The 18,109-nt window shown below is 46.4% G+C and overlaps 1 protein-coding gene across 2 annotated transcripts in view; it reads left to right on the top strand.

Moving 5' to 3' along the window:
• The window catches only part of LOC135514935 (glypican-5-like), a 220,082-nt gene extending 202,315 nt beyond the window's left edge, over positions 1-17,767 (top strand). For both annotated transcript variants that reach the window (XM_064938693.1, XM_064938684.1), the window contains one exon: positions 13,370-17,767. In XM_064938693.1, coding sequence (XP_064794765.1) covers positions 13,370-13,545 — 176 coding nt within the window. In that variant the 3' untranslated portion in view covers positions 13,546-17,767. The remainder of the gene's footprint in view (positions 1-13,369) is intronic.
• The last annotated feature ends 342 nt before the right edge of the window (positions 17,768-18,109 follow it).

Here is an 18,109-nt window from a genome sequence, read left to right as displayed (position 1 = left end):
CCTAAACTGCAATATTATATTATGGCCTTTCTCTTGCATTTCAAAAATGATTAAAATGTTTTTTTTGAAAACGCATGTTTGTATGATCTTTTACCAGATCTGTGTTATATTCTCCTTTATTCATTTCACATTTCCACAAACTTCAAAGTGTTTCCTTTCAAATGGTATCAAGAATATACATATCCTTGCTTCAGGTCCTGAGCTGCAGGCAGTTAGATTTGGGTCTGTCATTTTAATTTTAATTCATTTTTATATTGAAAAAAAATGTCTGATCCTTGAAGAGTTTTTTAAAATGAAGGTAGATTTCATTTCTACTATGTGAGCTTGCGCTTGCACACAAAAAAAATAGTAACGACATGTCATTGTTCGTCGTCGAGCCCCATATACCACCCGTTTTCAAGGCCGTTCGCTAATTCCTTACGTGGTTGACAGGCGCTAATGCTAAATTAGGGTGTCATTACCTACAGTTTTCGCGCCACCTTCGTTTGAATTACTAGGTGTAGGCTCATGTTTTACCGGGCAAGCTTAACCGGCACTATTTATTTTGCTGGTACGCCATACCAGACCGTACTGACTCAGGAGACCACGTTGCACCCAGTACAGATTTTATACATCGATAGCGTAGCACAGCATTAGGCCTTTACTTCTAATATACAGTAGATGTTCACATGCATTGACGTCAGTGTTATACACTGAGTGTATAAAACATTAGAAACACTTTGCCAACGTTGAGTTGCACCCCTTTTTATTGCCCTCAGACCAACCTCAGTTCGTAGAGGAACATGGACTCTACAAGGTGTGGAAAGCGTGGCCCGTTTTGACTCCAGTGCTTCCCAGGGCTGTGTCAAGTTGGCTGGCTGTCCTTCGGGTGTTGGACCATTCTTGATACATACGGGAAACGGTTGAGCATGAAGAAACAAACAGCGGTGTTGCAGTTCTTGACACACTGAAATCGCCCTGCACCTACTGCCATACCCCGTTCAAAGGCACTTCCATATGTTGTCTCGTGACATCAATAAGGGATCAGAGCTTTCACCTGGATTCGCCTGGTCCGTCTACGTCATGGAAAGAGCAGGTGTTCCTAATGTTTTGTGTACTCGGTGTGTGTGCAGCGATTCATGTCAAGTCAGAGTTTAGTTGAAGTGCATTTTACATGGATCACACCACACTTACATAAGACTTTAGCGTAACACAGTGACAGTAGTCTTGGTCCACATGATGGGATGGACTGGTTCTCGTTTGGTGAAAATGAATATCTGTTTTCTGTGGCTGGCTCGTGATGATGCATCTATTCAGCCCCCATGCTGGAATGCCAGACCGACTCTTCGCACGGCTCGCTGGTCTCCTCGCCTCCTCTCCAACCACACCTCTCTCTTTCTCGTTCTCCCTCTCTCCATCCTTGTTAGAAGGATTTTAGAGCGAGAAAGACGAAGCAGCTGAGTCCTGCCCTATCTGTTAGCCTCTTTAGGTAACCATAGCATCCCATTTTATTCTCTCTCTCTCTCTCTCTCTCTCTCTCTCTCTCACTCTCTCTCTCTCTTTCAAAATGCGTTTAATTTAAAGTGCTTTAGTGGCCTGACAAAGATACTTGTGTTGCCAATGCAAAAGGTTATACAATTCAACATTGTAAAACATCAAGGGGCTTTATTGGCATTAGAAACATATGTTAAAATGGTCAAAGCAAGTGAAGTAGATAATATACAAAAGTGAAATAAGCAATAAAAATGAACAGTAAACTTTACACTCACAGAAGTTCCAAAATAATGTATAATGAAATGTCATATTATATATATATATACACAGTGTTGTAACGATGTGCTGGTGAAAGTACAAAAGGGAAATCAACATAAATATGTATTTATAATGGTGTTTGTTCTTCCCTGGTTGCCCTTTTCTTGTGGCAACAGGTCACAAGTCTTGCTGCTGTGACGGCACACTGTGGTATTTCACCCAGTAGATATGGGAGTTTACCAAAATAGGGTTTGTTTTCAAATTCTTCGTGGATCTGTGTAATCTAAGGGAAATATGCGTCTCTAATATGGTCATACATTTTCAGGAGGTTAGGAGGTGCAGCTCAGTTTCCACCTCATTTTGTGGGAGGTGTGCACATAGCCTGTCTTCTCTTGAGACTGCCTACGGCGTCCTTTCTCAATAGCAAGGCTATGCTCATTGAGTCTGTACACAGTCAAAGCTTTCCTTAAGTTTGGGTCAGTCACAGTAGTCAGGTATTCTGCCACTGTGTACTCTCTGTTTAGGGCCAAATAGCATTCTAGTTTGGACTGTGTTTTTGTTCATTCTTTCCAATGTGTCCAGTAATTATCTTTTTTTTCTCATGATTTGGTTGTGTCTAATTGTGTTGCTGTCCTCGGGATCTTTGGGGTCTGTTTGTGTTTGTGAACAGAGCCCCAGGACCAGGATCATCTCTCTGTAGGTGATGGTTTTGTTATGAAAGGCTTGGAAATCGCTTCCTTTTAGGTGGTTGTAGAATTTAACGGCACTTTTCTGGATTTTGATAAATAGCGAGTATCGGCCTAATTCTGCTCTGCATGCATTATTTGGTGTTTTACATTGTATACGGAGGATATTTTTGCAGAATTCTCAATTTGGTGTTTGTCCCATTTTGTGAATTCTTGGTTGGTGAGCGGACCAGACCTCACACCCATAAAGGGCAATGGGTTCTATAATTATTTCAAGTATTTTTTTGCCAGATCCTAATTGGTATGTCAAATTTCATGTTCCTTTTGATGGCATAGAAGGCCCTTGTTGCCTTGTCTCTCAGATCGTTCACAGCTGTGTGGAAGTTACCTGTGGTGCTGATGTTTAGGCCGAGGTATGTATAGGTCTTACTAAGATTTACTGTCAGGGCCCAGGTCTGACAGAATCTGTGCAGAAGATCTAGGTGCTGCTGTAGGCCCTCCTTGGTTGGTGACAGAAGCACCAGATCATCAGCAAACAGTAGACATTTCACTTCAGATTCTAGTACGGTGAGGCCGGGTGCTGCAGACTGTTCTAGTGCCCTCGCCAATTTGTTGATATATATGTTGAAAAGGGTGGGGCTTAAGCTGCATCCCTGTCTCACCCCATGGCCCTGTGGGAAGAAAAGTGTGTGTTTTTTTGCCAATTTTAACCACACTCTCTCTCTCTCTCTCTCTCTCTCTCTCTCTCTCTCTGTCTGTCTGTCTGTCTGTCTGTCTGTCTGTCTGTCTGTCTGTCTGTCTGTCTGTCTGTCTGTCTGTCTGTCTGTCTGTCTTTCTTTCTATCTTTCTTAACCTCTTGATACTCCCCATCCCGGATCCGGGATCGTGACTAAAGCCTCAGGCTCATTAGCATGACGCAACGTTAACGATTTCTGAAAATCGCAAATAAAATGAAAATAATGCGTCTGCTCTCAAGCTTAGCCTTTTCTTAACAACACTGTCATCTCAGATTTTCAAAAAATGCTTTTGAACCATAGAAATTGACTAATTTGTGTAAGAGTATGCAAAGCTAGCTTAGCATTTTGAGTAGCATTTAGCACGCAACATTTTCACAAAAACCAGATAACCAAATAAATAAAGTCATTTACCTTTGAAGAGCTTCGGATGTTTTCAATGAGGAGACTCAGTTACATACCAAATGCGCAGTTTTTCCTGAAAGCGTATGTGTGTAGGAGAAATCGTTCCGTTTTGTACATCGCATCTGGCTACCGAAACGAACCGAAAATTCAGTCACCTACAACGTCAAACTTTTTCCGAATTAACTCCATAATATCGACCGAAACATGGCAAACGTTGTTTGGAATCAATCCTCAAGGTGTTTTTTCACATATCTCTCCATTGATATATCGTTCGTGGAAGCTTGCTTTCCTCTCTGTATCCCATGGAAAAATACTTGCAGCTGACTTTTGCGCACCAATTTCGGCGCAGGACACCGGGCGGACACGTGGTAAATGTGGTCTCTTACGGTCAATCTTCCAATGATCTGCCTACAAATACGTCACAATGCTGCAGACACCTTTTGGAAATGACAGAAAGGGCAGACTTACTCCTCTCGCATTCACAGCCATATAAGGAGACAATGGAAAACAGAGCCTCAAAAATCCTGCTCATTTCCTGGATGCCGTCTCATCTTGGTTTTGCCTGAAGCTCACGTTCTAGGGCACGCACACAAAATATCTTGGTAGTTCTGGACACGTCAGAGTGTTTTCTTTCGAAAGCTATCAATTATATGCATAGTCGAGCATCTTTTTGTGACAAAAAGTGACAAAATTGTGACAAAATTGTTTAAAACGGGAACGTTTTTCATCCAAAAATGAAATAGCGCCCCCAGAGCATCAAGAGGTTAATACAGTCTGTTCTATTTTCCCTGAGCTTTCACCTGACACACTCATCCCTGGGGTTACAATAACTCATAAGACATTCATGATTACCTCGTATATCTCAAGGTTTTGATAGTTTGCTCCTTTCGATATTAATGCATTGTGTCTCTCATATTCCACACATGTTTTCCTGGAGCGGCATCTGGCAACACGAATCAAACGTCCACTGCTTCAAGAGGAATTCACAATTTCCTCCCTCAGCCTTTTTTTTCAGACAGAAGTCCGCTAAGAGGATTTAGTTGTGGAACTCAGCTGAAGGAGAGAAAGAAGAGAAGAGAGGGAGAAAAAGAGAGGGAGAGAGAGTGAGAGAGAGGAGGAGAGGAAAGAGAAGAAGAGAGCGAGAGACAGGGAGAGAGTAATAGGGAGGAAGAGAGAGGGACAGAGAGAAAACAGCAGAAAGAAAGAGAGGAGAGGAAAAGGAAAGACAGAGAGGGGTGAGTGAATGAAAAAGAGAGAAAGAGAGAAGAGGGAAAACAGAAAATAGATCCAGATAAGAGAAAATAGCCAGAGAGAGAGAGAGCGAGAGAGAGAGCGAGCAAGAGAGAGAGAGAGCAAGAGAGAGAGAGAAAGAGAGAGAGCGAGCGAGCAATAGAGAGAGAGAGAGAGATTACCAGACCTCTCTTTCAGCTCTAGACTGCATCTTTGTGCACCGGGGTTATGGCTATAACCTCAGCATGTATGAATTGACGATGAATGCAGTGTGTGTGCACATGCGTGGGTGTATGCGGTTTGTGTGTGAATTGTACATGTGTGCAATCACATTCGCGCCTGAGTGTGTGAACTTGCAATGCTCTGCAGGTATAAATCTGCCCTGGCAGTGACCTGAGCATGTTTCATATAGAGGGATGAAATGAGGAATGCTCTGAAAGAGAGGAGAGAGAGAAACAGGAGAGAGAGAGAGAGAGAGGAGAAGAGAAACAGGAGAGAAAGAGAGGAGAAGAGAAACAGGAGAGAGAGAGAGGAGAAGAGAAACATGAAAGAGAGAGAGAGAGGAGAAGAGAAACAGGAGAGAGAGAGAGGAGAAGAGAAACATGAAAGAGAGAGAGAGAGGAGAAGAGAAACAGGAGAGAGAGAGAGGAGAAGAGAAACATGAAAGAGAGAGAGAGAGGAGAAGAGAAACAGGAGAGAGAGAGAGGAGAAGAGAAACAGGTCTTTCCACTGTGAGAATAATAGGCACAATGAGGGGTTTCTCACCTCTGCAGATGGGACAGATGGGAAAAGTTTGCACCCAGAATACACCTAGCTCTGGATGGATGCTGCAGCATTGTACACACACACACACACACACACACACAACACACACACACACAGTTACATTCTATCCTAAACCATCGCCTTGTACCTCGTCGTTGATTTCCCAGTGGTTTGCGGTTAACGCAACAACGGCCATCTCCGTTAGGCCCATATATCACCTGATATAGAAGCTGTAGAAACATCTTATTACATTAGTTTTTGTGATCAATCTAATTACCTGAATCATTTATTTTATCCACCACCCTCTCACTAGCTCTTTGTCCTTCTGAGACAAAACTTCTGAGAAACTCCCAGAATGCATCACATTCTACAAACTGCACTCGTACGGACACACACAGATAGGATGAATGTATAGGCAATGGGTCGCCTTCACTTGGTACAAAACGGACAAAGATAACTATTTTAAACTAACATATTTGATCTATAACAAGTGGTTGTTATAGAGTGGCGCAGTGGTCTCCTGAGCCACTCAGTAGGCTTACTAATGTTCCGGAAGATTCCCAGTTTGTCCACTGATGCTTACTCTATCTACAAAATAATACATGTTGGTAAAGAAAAATAATACTGTACATCAAAACTCCTGACATAGCATCCAGTGCTACATACGTTTTCCTTTACCAATTGGGAAATGGGAAAAATAAGCCCACGCTTATAACTAACAGAACTGGTAGATGAGAGAGAGAGAGAGAGAGAGAGAGACAGAGAGAGAGAGAGAGAGAGAGAGAGAGAGAGAAAGAGAGAGAGATGGTCCTGGGGCTCTGTTCACAAACACAAACAGACCCCACAGAGACCCAGGGCAGCAACACAATTAGACCCAAACACATCGTGAGCAAACAAAAAGATAATGACTTGGCACTTTGGGTAGAATTAACTCAAAAAAACAGAGCAAACTAGAATCCTATTTGGCTCAAAATACCGAATACCTGACCACTGTGACTGACCCAAACTTAAGGAAAGCTTTGGCTATGTATAGACTCAGTGAGCATAGCCTTGCTATTGAGAAAGGCTGCTGTAGACAGACCTGGCTCTCAAGAGAAGACAGGCTATGTGCACACTGCCCACAAAATTAGGTGGAAAATGAGCTGCACTTCCTAACCTTCTGCCAAATGTATGACCATATTAGAGACAAATATTTTCCTCAGATTACACAGAGCCACAAAGAATTTGAAAACAAATCCAATTTTGAAGAACTCCCAACTCTACTGGGTGAAATACCACAGTGTGCAATCACAGCAGCAAGACTTGTGACCTGTTGCCACAAGAAAAGGGCAACCAGTGAAGAACAAACACCATTGTTTATATATCTTCCCTTTTGCACTGTAACTATTTGAAGATAATAGGACATTTGAAATGTCCTCATTCTTTGTGTGAAATGTTTACTGTTCATTTTTATTGTTAATCTCACTTTTGTTTATTATCTACCTCACTCGCTTGTGCTTCCAGTTCCAACAATGCAGTAATAACCAACAAGTAATCTAACTAACAATTCCAAAACTAATTTCTTATACACAGTGTAAGGGGATAAAGAATATGTACTTAAAGATATGAATGAGTGATGGTGCAGAGCAGCATAGGCAAGATACAGTAGATGGTATCGAGTACAGTATATACATATGAGATGAGTATGTAAACAAAGTGGCATAGTTAAAGTGGCTATTGATACATGTATTACATAAGGATGCAGTACATGATAGAGTACAGTATATACGTATACATATGAGATGAATAATGTAGGGTATGTAAACATTATATTAGGTAGCATTGTTTAAAGTGGCTAGTGATATATTTTACATCCTTTCCCATCAATTCCCATTATTAAAGTTGAGTCAGTGTGTTGGCAGCAGCCACTCAATGTTAGTGGTTGCTGTTTAACAGTCTGATGGCCTTGAGATAGAAGCTGTTTTTCAGTCTCTCGGTCCCAGCTTTGATGCACCTGTACTGACCTTGCCTTCTGGATGATAGCGGGGTGAACAGGCAGTGGCTCGGGTGGGTGTTGTCCTTGATGATCTTTATGGCCTTCCTGTAACATCGGGTGGTGTAGGTGTCCTGGAGGGCAGGTAGTTTGCCCCCGGTGATACGTTGTGCAGACCTCACTACCCTCTGGAGAGCCTTACGGTTGTGGGCGGAGCAGTTGCCGTACCAGGCGGTGATACAGCCCGCCAGGATGCTCTCGATTGTGCATCTGTAGAAGTTTGTGAGTGCTTTTGGTGACAAGCCAAATTTCTTCAGCCTCCTGAGGTTGAAGAGGCGCTGCTGCGCCTTCTTCACGATGCTGTCTGTGTGAGTGGACCAATTCAGTTTGTCTGTGATGTGTATGCTGAGGAACTTAAAACTTACTACCCTCTCCACTACTGTTCCATCGATGTGGATAGGGGGGTGTTCCCTCAGCTGTTTCCTGAAGTCCACAATCATCTCCTTAGTTTTGTTGACGTTGAGTGTGAGGTTATTTTCCTGACACCACACTCCGAGGGCCCTCACCTCCTCCCTGTAGGCCGTCTCGTTGTTGTTGGTAATCAAGCCTATCACTGTTGTGTCGTCCGCAAACTTGATGATTGAGTTGGAGTCGTGCGTGGCCGCGCAGTCGTGGGTGAACAGGGAGTACAGGAGAGGGCTCAGAACGCACCCTTGTGGGGCCCCAGTGTTGAGGATCAGCGGGGTGGAGATGTTGCTGCCTACCCTCGCCACCTGGGGGCGGCCCGTCAGGAAGTCCAGTACCCAGTTGCACAGGGCGGGGTCGAGACCCAGGGTCTCGAGCTTGATGACGAGCTTGGAGGGTACTATGGTGTTAAATGCCGAGCTGTAGTCGATGAACAGCATTCTCACATAGGTATTCCTCTTGTCCAGATGGGTTAGGGCAGTGTGCAGTGTGGTTGAGATTGCGTCGTCTGTGGACCTATTTGGGCGGTAAGCAAATTGGAGTGGGTCTAGGGTGTCAGGTAGGGTGGAGGTGATATGGTCCTTGACTAGTCTCTCAAAGCACTTCATGATGACGGAAGTGAGTGCTACGGGGCGGTAGTCGTTTAGCTCAGTTACCTTAGCTTTCTTGAGAACAGGAACAATGGTGGCCCTCTTGAAGCATGTGGGAACAGCAGACTGGTATAGGGATTGATTGAATATGTCCGTAAACACACCAGCCAGCTGGTCTGCGCATGCTCTGAGGGCGCGGCTGGGGATGCCGTCTGGGCCTGCAGCCTTGCGAGGGTTAACGCGTTTAAATGTTTTACTCACCTCGGCTGCAGTGAAGGAGAGACCGCATGTTTTCGTTGCAGGCCGTGTCAGTGGCACTGTATTGTCCTCAAAGCGGGCAAAAAAGTTATTTAGTCTGCCTGGGAGCAAGACATCCTGGTCCGTGACTGGACTGGATTTCTTCTTGTGGTCCGTGATTGACTGTAGACCCTGTCACATACCTCTTGTGTCTGAGCCGTTGAATTGAGATTCTGCTTTGTCTCTATACTGACGCTTAGCTTGTTTGATAGCCTTACGGAGGGAATAGCTGCACTGTTTGTATTCGGTCATATTACCAGTCACCTTGCCCTGATTAAAAGCAGTGGTTCGCGCTTTCAGTTTCACGCAAATGTTGCCATCAATCCACGGTTTCTGGTTAGGGAATGTTTTAATCGTTGCTATGGGAACGACATCTTCAACGCACATTCTAATGAACTCGCACACCGAATCAGCGTATCAGATGCATCCCATTCATTGTGGTGGAAACAATGGCAGCAGTCTGATTGGGGATACGTGATGGCTTTGTCTATTGTGTTCAAAGGGAACAATAACCATTGGCACTGGAGTCCCATTTCTGTCCTTAGAGAGTGTCGCCTCGCTCCTCTCTTCAACCCTCAGCCTCTGTGAAAAACATACAGACGCATACACGAAACACACACACACACGCACACACAAGCACACGCACACACACACACAGACACACACACACACAGAGACACACACAGACAAATGCAGACATGCACACACACAGAGAGAGAGAAGGTTTTAATAGCCCACAGATTGTTATTGGACAGACACCGGAGTCTCCTCAAGGTCTGCCTCTCTGGCACACTGTCATTCTCACATCTGTGTGTCAGTTTATAACAGTTCTGATACATGGTTTTCAGCCCAGAGCATGACAGAGCTGATGAACTGATGGCTTCCCGCTCTTTCTCTCTCTCTTCTCTCTGTCTCTATCTCTCTCTCTCTCTCTCACACTCTCTCTCTCTCTCTCCCCTCTCTCTCTGTCTCTCTCTCTCCTCTCTCTGTCTCTATCTCTCTGTCTCTCTCTCTCTGTCTCTCTCTCTTTCTCTCCCTCTCCTCTCTCTGTCTCTCTCTCTCTGTCTCTTTCTCTCTCTGTCTCTCTCTCTCTCTCTCTCTCCCTCTCTCCTCTCTCTGTCTCTCTCTCTCTCTCTGTCTCTCTCCCTCTCTCTCTCTGTCTCTCTCCTCTCTCTGTCTCTATCTCTCTCTCTCTGTCACTGGCTTTCTCTCTCTCTCTCTCTCTCTCTCTCTCTCTCTCTCTCTCTCTCTCTCTCCGGCTCAGAGTTATGTGCAGTAGTCATCTCTAATCTTTTTTGTAATCCTGTATTTGGGGAACTGAGGTCTAGGTGGATCCACAGAAGGCGAAATTGGGAGAGAGGAGGAGAGGAGAGGGGTCAAGAGGGATGCAAAGAGACGAGATGGGAAGAGAGGGAGTAGAAAGGGGAGAAAGAGGGGTGAGAGGGGTGGGGAAAGGACAAAACGAGAAAGAGAGAGGAAGAGGGGAAGTGCTAGAGAAAGGAAAAGAATGGAAGTGAGGGATGGGGCGCTTGAGAGAGATCTCCTAATTCAGACAGCTCCTGCTCAAAGTGGAACGAGGGTGTGTGTGTGTGTGTGCGTGTGCGTGTGCACGTGCGTGTGCGTGTGTGTGTGTGTGTTTGGCTATTATGACAATCTGAGGGCTATCCATCATCAGGCTGGTCACTACAAATAGACAACCATTTCTGGCATTTATAAAGGTGCTGAGAACGTCGATATTTGCATTTATTCAGGCACTCACAGAAGAAGGAAAACGATGGTACAGCACTGGGCACGAACTCATGATGCTCGGAGAGCGCTGTTTACTCCACTGCACTACAGCAGTTCACAATGCTCTAGAACGCCTTGGAAAAACGATGAATATTGATGATACCTAACACATCATTTTTTTTATTATTTTGTGTTACGCCTTCCTCAAACCGTAGCCCTAACCAGAACCACAACGCCTAACAACGTTGAGATGTTTCTGTTTTAACTCTGTAACCGCGTGGAATTAACCCTGTAACCATGAGGAATTAACCCTGTAAGCCTGAGGAATTAACCCTGTAACCATGAGGAATTAACCCTGTAACCATGAGGAATTAACCCTGTAACCATGAGGAATTAACCCTGTAACCATGAGGAATTAACCCTGTAACCATGAGGAATTAACCCTGTAACCATGAGGAATTCACCCTGAAACCATGAGGAATTAACCCTGTAACCATGAGGAATTAACCCTATGACCATGAGGAATTAACCCTGTAACCATGAGGAATTAACCCTGTAACCATGAGGAATTAACCCTGTAACCATGAGGAATTAACCCTGTAAGCATGAGGAATTAACCCTGTAACCATGAGGAATTAACCCTGTAAGCATGAGGAATTAACCCTGTAACCATGAGGAATTAACCCTGTAACCATGAGGAATTAACCCTATGACCATGAGGAATTAACCCTGTAACCATGAGGAATTAACCCTGTAACCATGAGGAATTAACCCTGTAACCATGAGGAATTAACCCTGTAACCATGAGGAATTAACCCTGTAACCATGAGGAATTAACCCTATAACCATGAGGAATTCATGTGTCAAAGGTAGAATTTTAAAGGGAAACTCTGGGCTCCTGTTGGATGTGTGTGGCAGGGTTGGGGTCAATTCCATTTCAATTTCAGTCAATTCAGGAAGTACTCTGAAATTCCCATTTCAATTCTCTTCAATGCTTTTTCAATATGCAACATTTCAAATTGGAATTTGGTTTACTTCCTGAATTGACTGGAATTGAAATGGAATTGACCCTAACCCTGGTGTGTGGTGTGTAAGTGTTCATCTGTGGTGGAGTTGGGGGGGGGTATGTAGGTGTGTGTAGGCGTGTGAGGTTGTGTGGGGTTGTTTGAGGTTGTGTGGGGGAGGGATTGGGTTATGCAGGTGTGTGTAGGCGTGTAAGGTTGTGTGGGGTTGTTTGAGGTTGTGTGGGGGAGGGATTGGGTTATGTAGGTGTGTGTAGGCGTGTGAGGTTGTGTGGGGGAGGGATTGGGTTATGTAGGTGTGTAGGCGTGTGAGGTTGTGTGGGGGAGGGATTGAGTTATGTAGGTGTGTGTAGGCGTGTGAGGTTGTGTGGGGTTGTTTGAGGTTGTGTGGGGGAGGGATTGGGTTATGTAGGTGTGTGTAGGTTTGTGAGGTTGTGTGGCAGAAGGATTGGGTTATGTAGGTGTGTGTAGGCGTGTGAGGTTGTGTAGGGTTGTGTGGGGTTGTGTGGGGTTGTGTAGGCGTGTGAGGTTGTGTGGGGGAGGGATCGGGTTATGTAGGTGTGTGTAGGCGTGTGAGGTTGTGTGGGGTTGTGTGGGGTGGTGTAGGCGTGTGAGGTTGTGTGGGGGAGGGATTGGGTTATGTAGGTGTGTGTAGGCGTGTGAGGTTGTGTGGGGGAGGGATTGGGTTATGTAGGTGTGTAGGCGTGTGAGGTTGTGTGGGGGAGGGATTGAGTTATGTAGGTGTGTGTAGGCGTGTGAGGTTGTGTGGGGTTGTTTGAGGTTGTGTGGGGGAGGGATTGGGTTATGTAGGTGTGTGTAGGTTTGTGAGGTTGTGTGGCAGAAGGATTGGGTTATGTAGGTGTGTGTAGGCGTGTGAGGTTGTGTAGGGTTGTGTGGGGTTGTGTGGGGTTGTGTAGGCGTGTGAGGTTGTGTGGGGGAGGGATCGGGTTATGTAGGTGTGTGTAGGCGTGTGAGGTTGTGTGGGGTTGTGTGGGGTTGTGTAGGCGTGTGAGGTTGTGTGGCGGAGGGATTGGGTTATGTAGGTGTGTGTATGTTTGTGAGGTTGTGTGGCAGAAGGATTGGGTTATGTAGGTGTGTGTAGGCGTGTGAGGTTGTGTAGGGTTGTGTGGGGTTGTGTGGGGTTGTGTAGGCGTGTGAGGTTGTGTGGGGGAGGGATCGGGTTATGTAGGTGTGTGTAGGCGTGTGAGGTTGTGTGGGGTTGTGTGGGGTGGTGTAGGCGTGTGAGGTTGTGTGGGGGAGGGATTGGGTTATGTAGGTGTGTGTAGGCGTGTGAGGTTGTGTGGGGGAGGGATAGGGTTATGTAGGTGTGTGTAGGCGTGTGAGGTTGTGTGGGGTTGTGTAGGCGTGTGAGGTTGTGTGGCGGAGGGATTGGGTTATGTAGGTGTGTGTAGGTTTGTGAGGTTGTGTGGCAGAAGGATTGGGTTATGTAGGTGTGTGTAGGCGTGTGAGGTTGTGTGGGGTTGTTTGAGGTTGTGTGGGGTTGTGTGGTGTTGTGTAGGATTGTGTGGGGTTATGCAGGCGTGTGAGGTTGTGTGGTGCTGTGTGAGGTTGTGTGGGGTTGTGTGGGGTTGTGTGAAGTTGTGTGGGGTTGCTCGTAGACCAACAGTACATTTCAATTATTGATTACACTCCCATTCAACTATGGTTACAAATAGCAGCTAAAAATTGCTCTACTGTTATGTCTTTCTTATCTTATCTTGTTCTCTCTCTCTCTCTCCCTCAGCCCCTGATGGTCGACCAGAGGTTTCCAGCGACAAACCCGTAGGAAGTAACCCTGGTGGTCGTGCTCCCCCTGTGGTGAGGCTGAGAGGTGCAGGGTGCCCCCCTGCCTGTCTGTCTCTACCCACGGCCCTCACCCTCCTCCTGGTCACTCTGGCTCTACAGTGGAGCATGCTGTGATCAAATCATAGTGTCCCCTACTGACCTGGCCCCATCCACACACACAGTGGAGACTACACCCCTACACCACCTCCTATGTACCCCAACCCCAATGCACAGACTGGACTGGGGTAGAGGAAGGAGGATGGATGAAGAAATGCGAAGAGGACGGAGAGAGAGGGAGGAGGGGGTGAAGAGAGAAGGAGAGAGAGAGATGTGTGTGTGTGTGGGGGGGGGGCTCCTCACAGGCAGATTGTTACAGTACTCAGCCTGCTGCTTCCTGTGTGTATGCTGTGGACTAGTCTCCCTCCACAGCTCTCCTGCTCTCTGCTTTAACAATGCACTCACATTCTCTACCACTGGGACGGACTACCACGCGGTGGGACGGTCTACTACCACGCGGTGGGACGGTCTACTACCACGCGGTGGGACGGACTACCACATGGTGGGACGGACTACTACCACGCGGTGGGACGGTCTACTACCACGCGGTGGGACGGACTACCACATGGTGGGACGGACTACCACATGGTGGGACGGACTGCCACATGGTGGGACGGACTACCACATGGTGGGACGGACTACCACATGGTGGGACGGACTACCACGCGGTGGGACGGACTACCACGTTATGGGACGGACTACCACGCTGTGGGACGGACTACCACATGGTGGGACGGACTACCACGCGGTGGGACGGACTACCACGTTATGGGACGGACTACCACGCTGTGGGATGGACTACCACATGGTGGGACGGACTGCCACATGGTGGGACAGACTACCATATGGTGGGACAGACTACCACGCGGTGGGACGGACTACCACGTTATGGGACGGACTACCACGCTGTGGGACGGACTACCTCGCGGTGGGACGGACTACCACATGGTGGGACGGACTACCACATGGTGGGACGGACTACCACATGGTGGGACGGACTGCCACATGGTGGGACGGACTACCACGGGGTGGGACGGACTACCACGCGGTGGGACGGACTACCATGCGGTGGGACGGACTACCTCGCGGTGGGACGGACTACCTCGTGGTGGGATGGACTACTACATGGTGGGACGGACTACCACGTTATGGGACGGACTACCACGCTGTGGGACGGACTACCACGTTATGGGACGGACTACCACGTGGTGGGACGGACTACCACGCGGTGGGACAGACTACCACGTTATGGGACGGACTACCACGTGGTGGGACGGACTACCATGTGGTGGGACGGACTACCACGTGGTGGGACGGACTACCACGTGGTGGGACGAACTACTACATGATGGGACGGACTACCACGTTATGGGACGGACTACCACGCTGTGGGACGGACTACCACATTATGGGACGGACTACCACGTGGTGGGACGGACTACCACGTTATGGGACGGACTACCACGTGGTGGGACGGACTACCACGTGGTGGGACGGACTACCACGCGGTGGGACGGACTACCACGCGGTGGGACGGACTACCACGCGGTGGGACGGACTACCACGCACTGGGACGGACTACCACGCGGTGGCACGGACTACCACGCGGTGGCACGGACTACCACGCACTGGGACGGACTACCACGCACTGGGACGGACTACCACGCACTGGGATGTACTACCACGCACTGGGACGGACTACCACGCTGTGGGACGGACTACCACGCACTGGGACGGACTACCACGCGGGACTTCTGGGCCTCAATATGCAAAACTCGCTCACATACTCACGTGCACGCTTTCACGCACACACACACACCTAAACGAACGCATATGCAGGAAAGCATGCATACACTTGCGCACGCACACACTTTTCAATCTGCTGCTGGTTTTCTGTGTTGTCAGCTACAGTACTTACCTCTGTGGATACTTTTCATCTTTAGCCAATCTTCTCCCGGGTTTCAACGCCATTGGGCAGAGTTCACTTCATTTTCAATCTCTCGGCTGTTTATATGCTCTAGAGGATTAACACATATAAGAAATGCATGCCGGATTAATAATACAATCCCTTTCCCACCAGGCCAGCGTAGCCGATTGGACCCACTCTAATTGATTAATCCTAATCCACGTCATCATTTTGTATTGCCTGTTGCTGCAGGATTATTTTCCTTCTGTGGCAAACTGACTCAGATGAGGACCCCATGTCTGTATGCAACAGTAGAATGTATCGATATCATTGGTAGAGAAGGGCAGGAACGCACACGCTCATCAGACATAGCATGCGTGTGTGGGTGGCCATGTACTGTGTATAGACCGATTGATTTGTTTGAGTATATTTAGATATCGTTCTATCGAGCTCTCCCAACATCAGCCCTTTATCGATAGAGTTGAATGGATGAAACGTGCCTGAATAGATTCTATTTTTGTTTCTATTTTCGTTTCCTGAATAGCTTTGAATGAACTGTGCTTGTCCCCGGATTAAATGAAACGCAATGCAATAGTATCAGAGATATATTTTGTATCACGACTATACCAAGAATGTACACGTGTATTTTCGTACACCAACATGCTACGTGAAGTGTTGGCAACCTCCTTTCACCAGGAACCATCGGTCAAAGCCTGTTTGTACATTGTTGATACACTATTGTTCGTCGTTCGTCCACTTTTGTTGTTGTTGTCTGCGTTTCGCTCTTTGAATTGCACATATGCATGTCTACCCTTCATAGTTATCATTGTTTTGTGACGTGTACTGTATTACATTGCAACAGTCTGTTACCTCTACGGAAAAGAAGAAAAAAAACAACATTTCATGCTACTCTGCACCTCTCTCTTTTATCTCCCTCTCTCGCTCGCTCTCACTCATCTGTCTCTCTTTTATCTCCCTCTCTCGCTCGCTCTCACTCATCTGTCTCTCTTTTATCTCCCTCTCTCGCTCGCTCTCACTCGTCTGTCTCTCTTTTATCTCCCTCTCTCGCTCGCTCTCACTCATCTGTCTCTCTTTTATCTCCCTCTCTCGCTCGCTCTCACTCATCTGTCTCTCTTTTCCATAACCCATTTAATTGCTTTAGTTTCTGTTTGGACAAGGTGATCAAAAGATGTAACCAGCTTATTCTACAGTTACCATATTAACCCATATTTAGGATAGCAACCGTTGAACAATACATTATATCACTCATGCAGAAACATACACAATGCAGTTACATACACGGCAGGGCATTTCTATCGCTTCGTCAAAATATTCAATCGAACTTGTTGTTTGATTTAATATTTTGATTGAAGTCAGTTTTATTTTTTACATTTTTTTATTTTTAGAAGGGAATGTTTCTTCGGTTGGTACCGTAGAGGTTTGTACACTTGAAGTGATTAAAACCAGCAGAATGAATGTCTCAAAAAACACAGATGTTTATACTGTTTAGGCCTATAAGGCCAGTCGGTTTCTGCTGACCACGGGATCTGACGAGTGAAAAACGATGCTACATTTAGCCTACACCTGGTTCATGTTCAATAGGGCACGCAAAGGAAAGTGAAAATGAGACGTTATCATGACCTCTTTTTTTAACGTTTTTTTTCCTTGCTGCCTAATGAACACAACCCTTGCCTTTCTCTTTCTGCTGACAAGGGCGTGACCTATATTGGGCGAAAAGTACTTTACTGTGTCTCCAAAGTTGGAGTGGTGCATTGCTTCCCGCAGTATCTGTATTGAACTGAGTTGGCCTAATGCAAAGTTGGCCGACAGACATTTTGTTTTCAGGCCACATTCAGAGCTGTACTGTCGACACATCACCTGGTCACTGTCCTCTCTGTTGCATTTCTCATCTACCGTTTCTTTAACTCGCATCCAATGCATTAAGATAATTTACTATAGCATGTGTATAAATGTATATATTTTAAGTCCCTTTCCATTTGTGGTTTCATTTCCTTTCTTTTATATTGGAAACATCACAGTGTAAGAAATGTGGTGTTGTAAAGGTATATCACATTTATTCTACTATAATGCTGTACTGAAGATTTCCCCCATCAGCAAGATTACTATCGTAATGGCCATTGAGTGTGAATGCAGTGGACATTTGCCTGACAACTGATATTGGCTCTTTCTCAATTCATCTTTCTTCTATTCCTCGTATCCTCTCGCCACGCCTCATTCTCAAACCGCTTTGGAGAAGCAAGCGAGCGGAGGGACCTTGGACCTTCTCCAATAGGGTTGAGGAGGTGGTGAGGAATCCCGGGAAGGACTAGTTAAGATAGAGCCGTTGTTTTCATCCCATGTGACTTATTCTTTATTAAAGGGCTCCCACTGTTACTGCCGAGTCAACAGAGCCTTCTATAAAAGTTCATGAACACAAGCATGTCAAAACCACAAGAGTCATTCCAATGATTGAGAGGTATTGAGGCAAGCCTTCCAGGTGTGCGTGCGTGCGTGCCGGTGCGCTAACGATCGTGTGTGCGTATAGTCGTGTGCGTGAAAGCCTATGTGCGTGTATGTGTGCGAGCGTGCTTAGAATGTGTGAAAATATGAGTGTACGTACAAGCATTCCCCCCCCATCAGCGACGCAGGTTTTTAATTCAAATGTAAATCAATTTGGTCAGGGTTAGCAGCTTCCCACATAGGACACCCATGGCAGCTGTGGGGTGTTGAGACGTG

Source organism: Oncorhynchus masou, chromosome 3, assembly GCF_036934945.1.
Source record: "Oncorhynchus masou masou isolate Uvic2021 chromosome 3, UVic_Omas_1.1, whole genome shotgun sequence".
NCBI lineage: Eukaryota > Metazoa > Chordata > Actinopteri > Salmoniformes > Salmonidae > Oncorhynchus > Oncorhynchus masou.
Note: the sequence above shows the minus strand (reverse complement) of the source record. Positions and strands in the feature narration are given on the sequence as shown.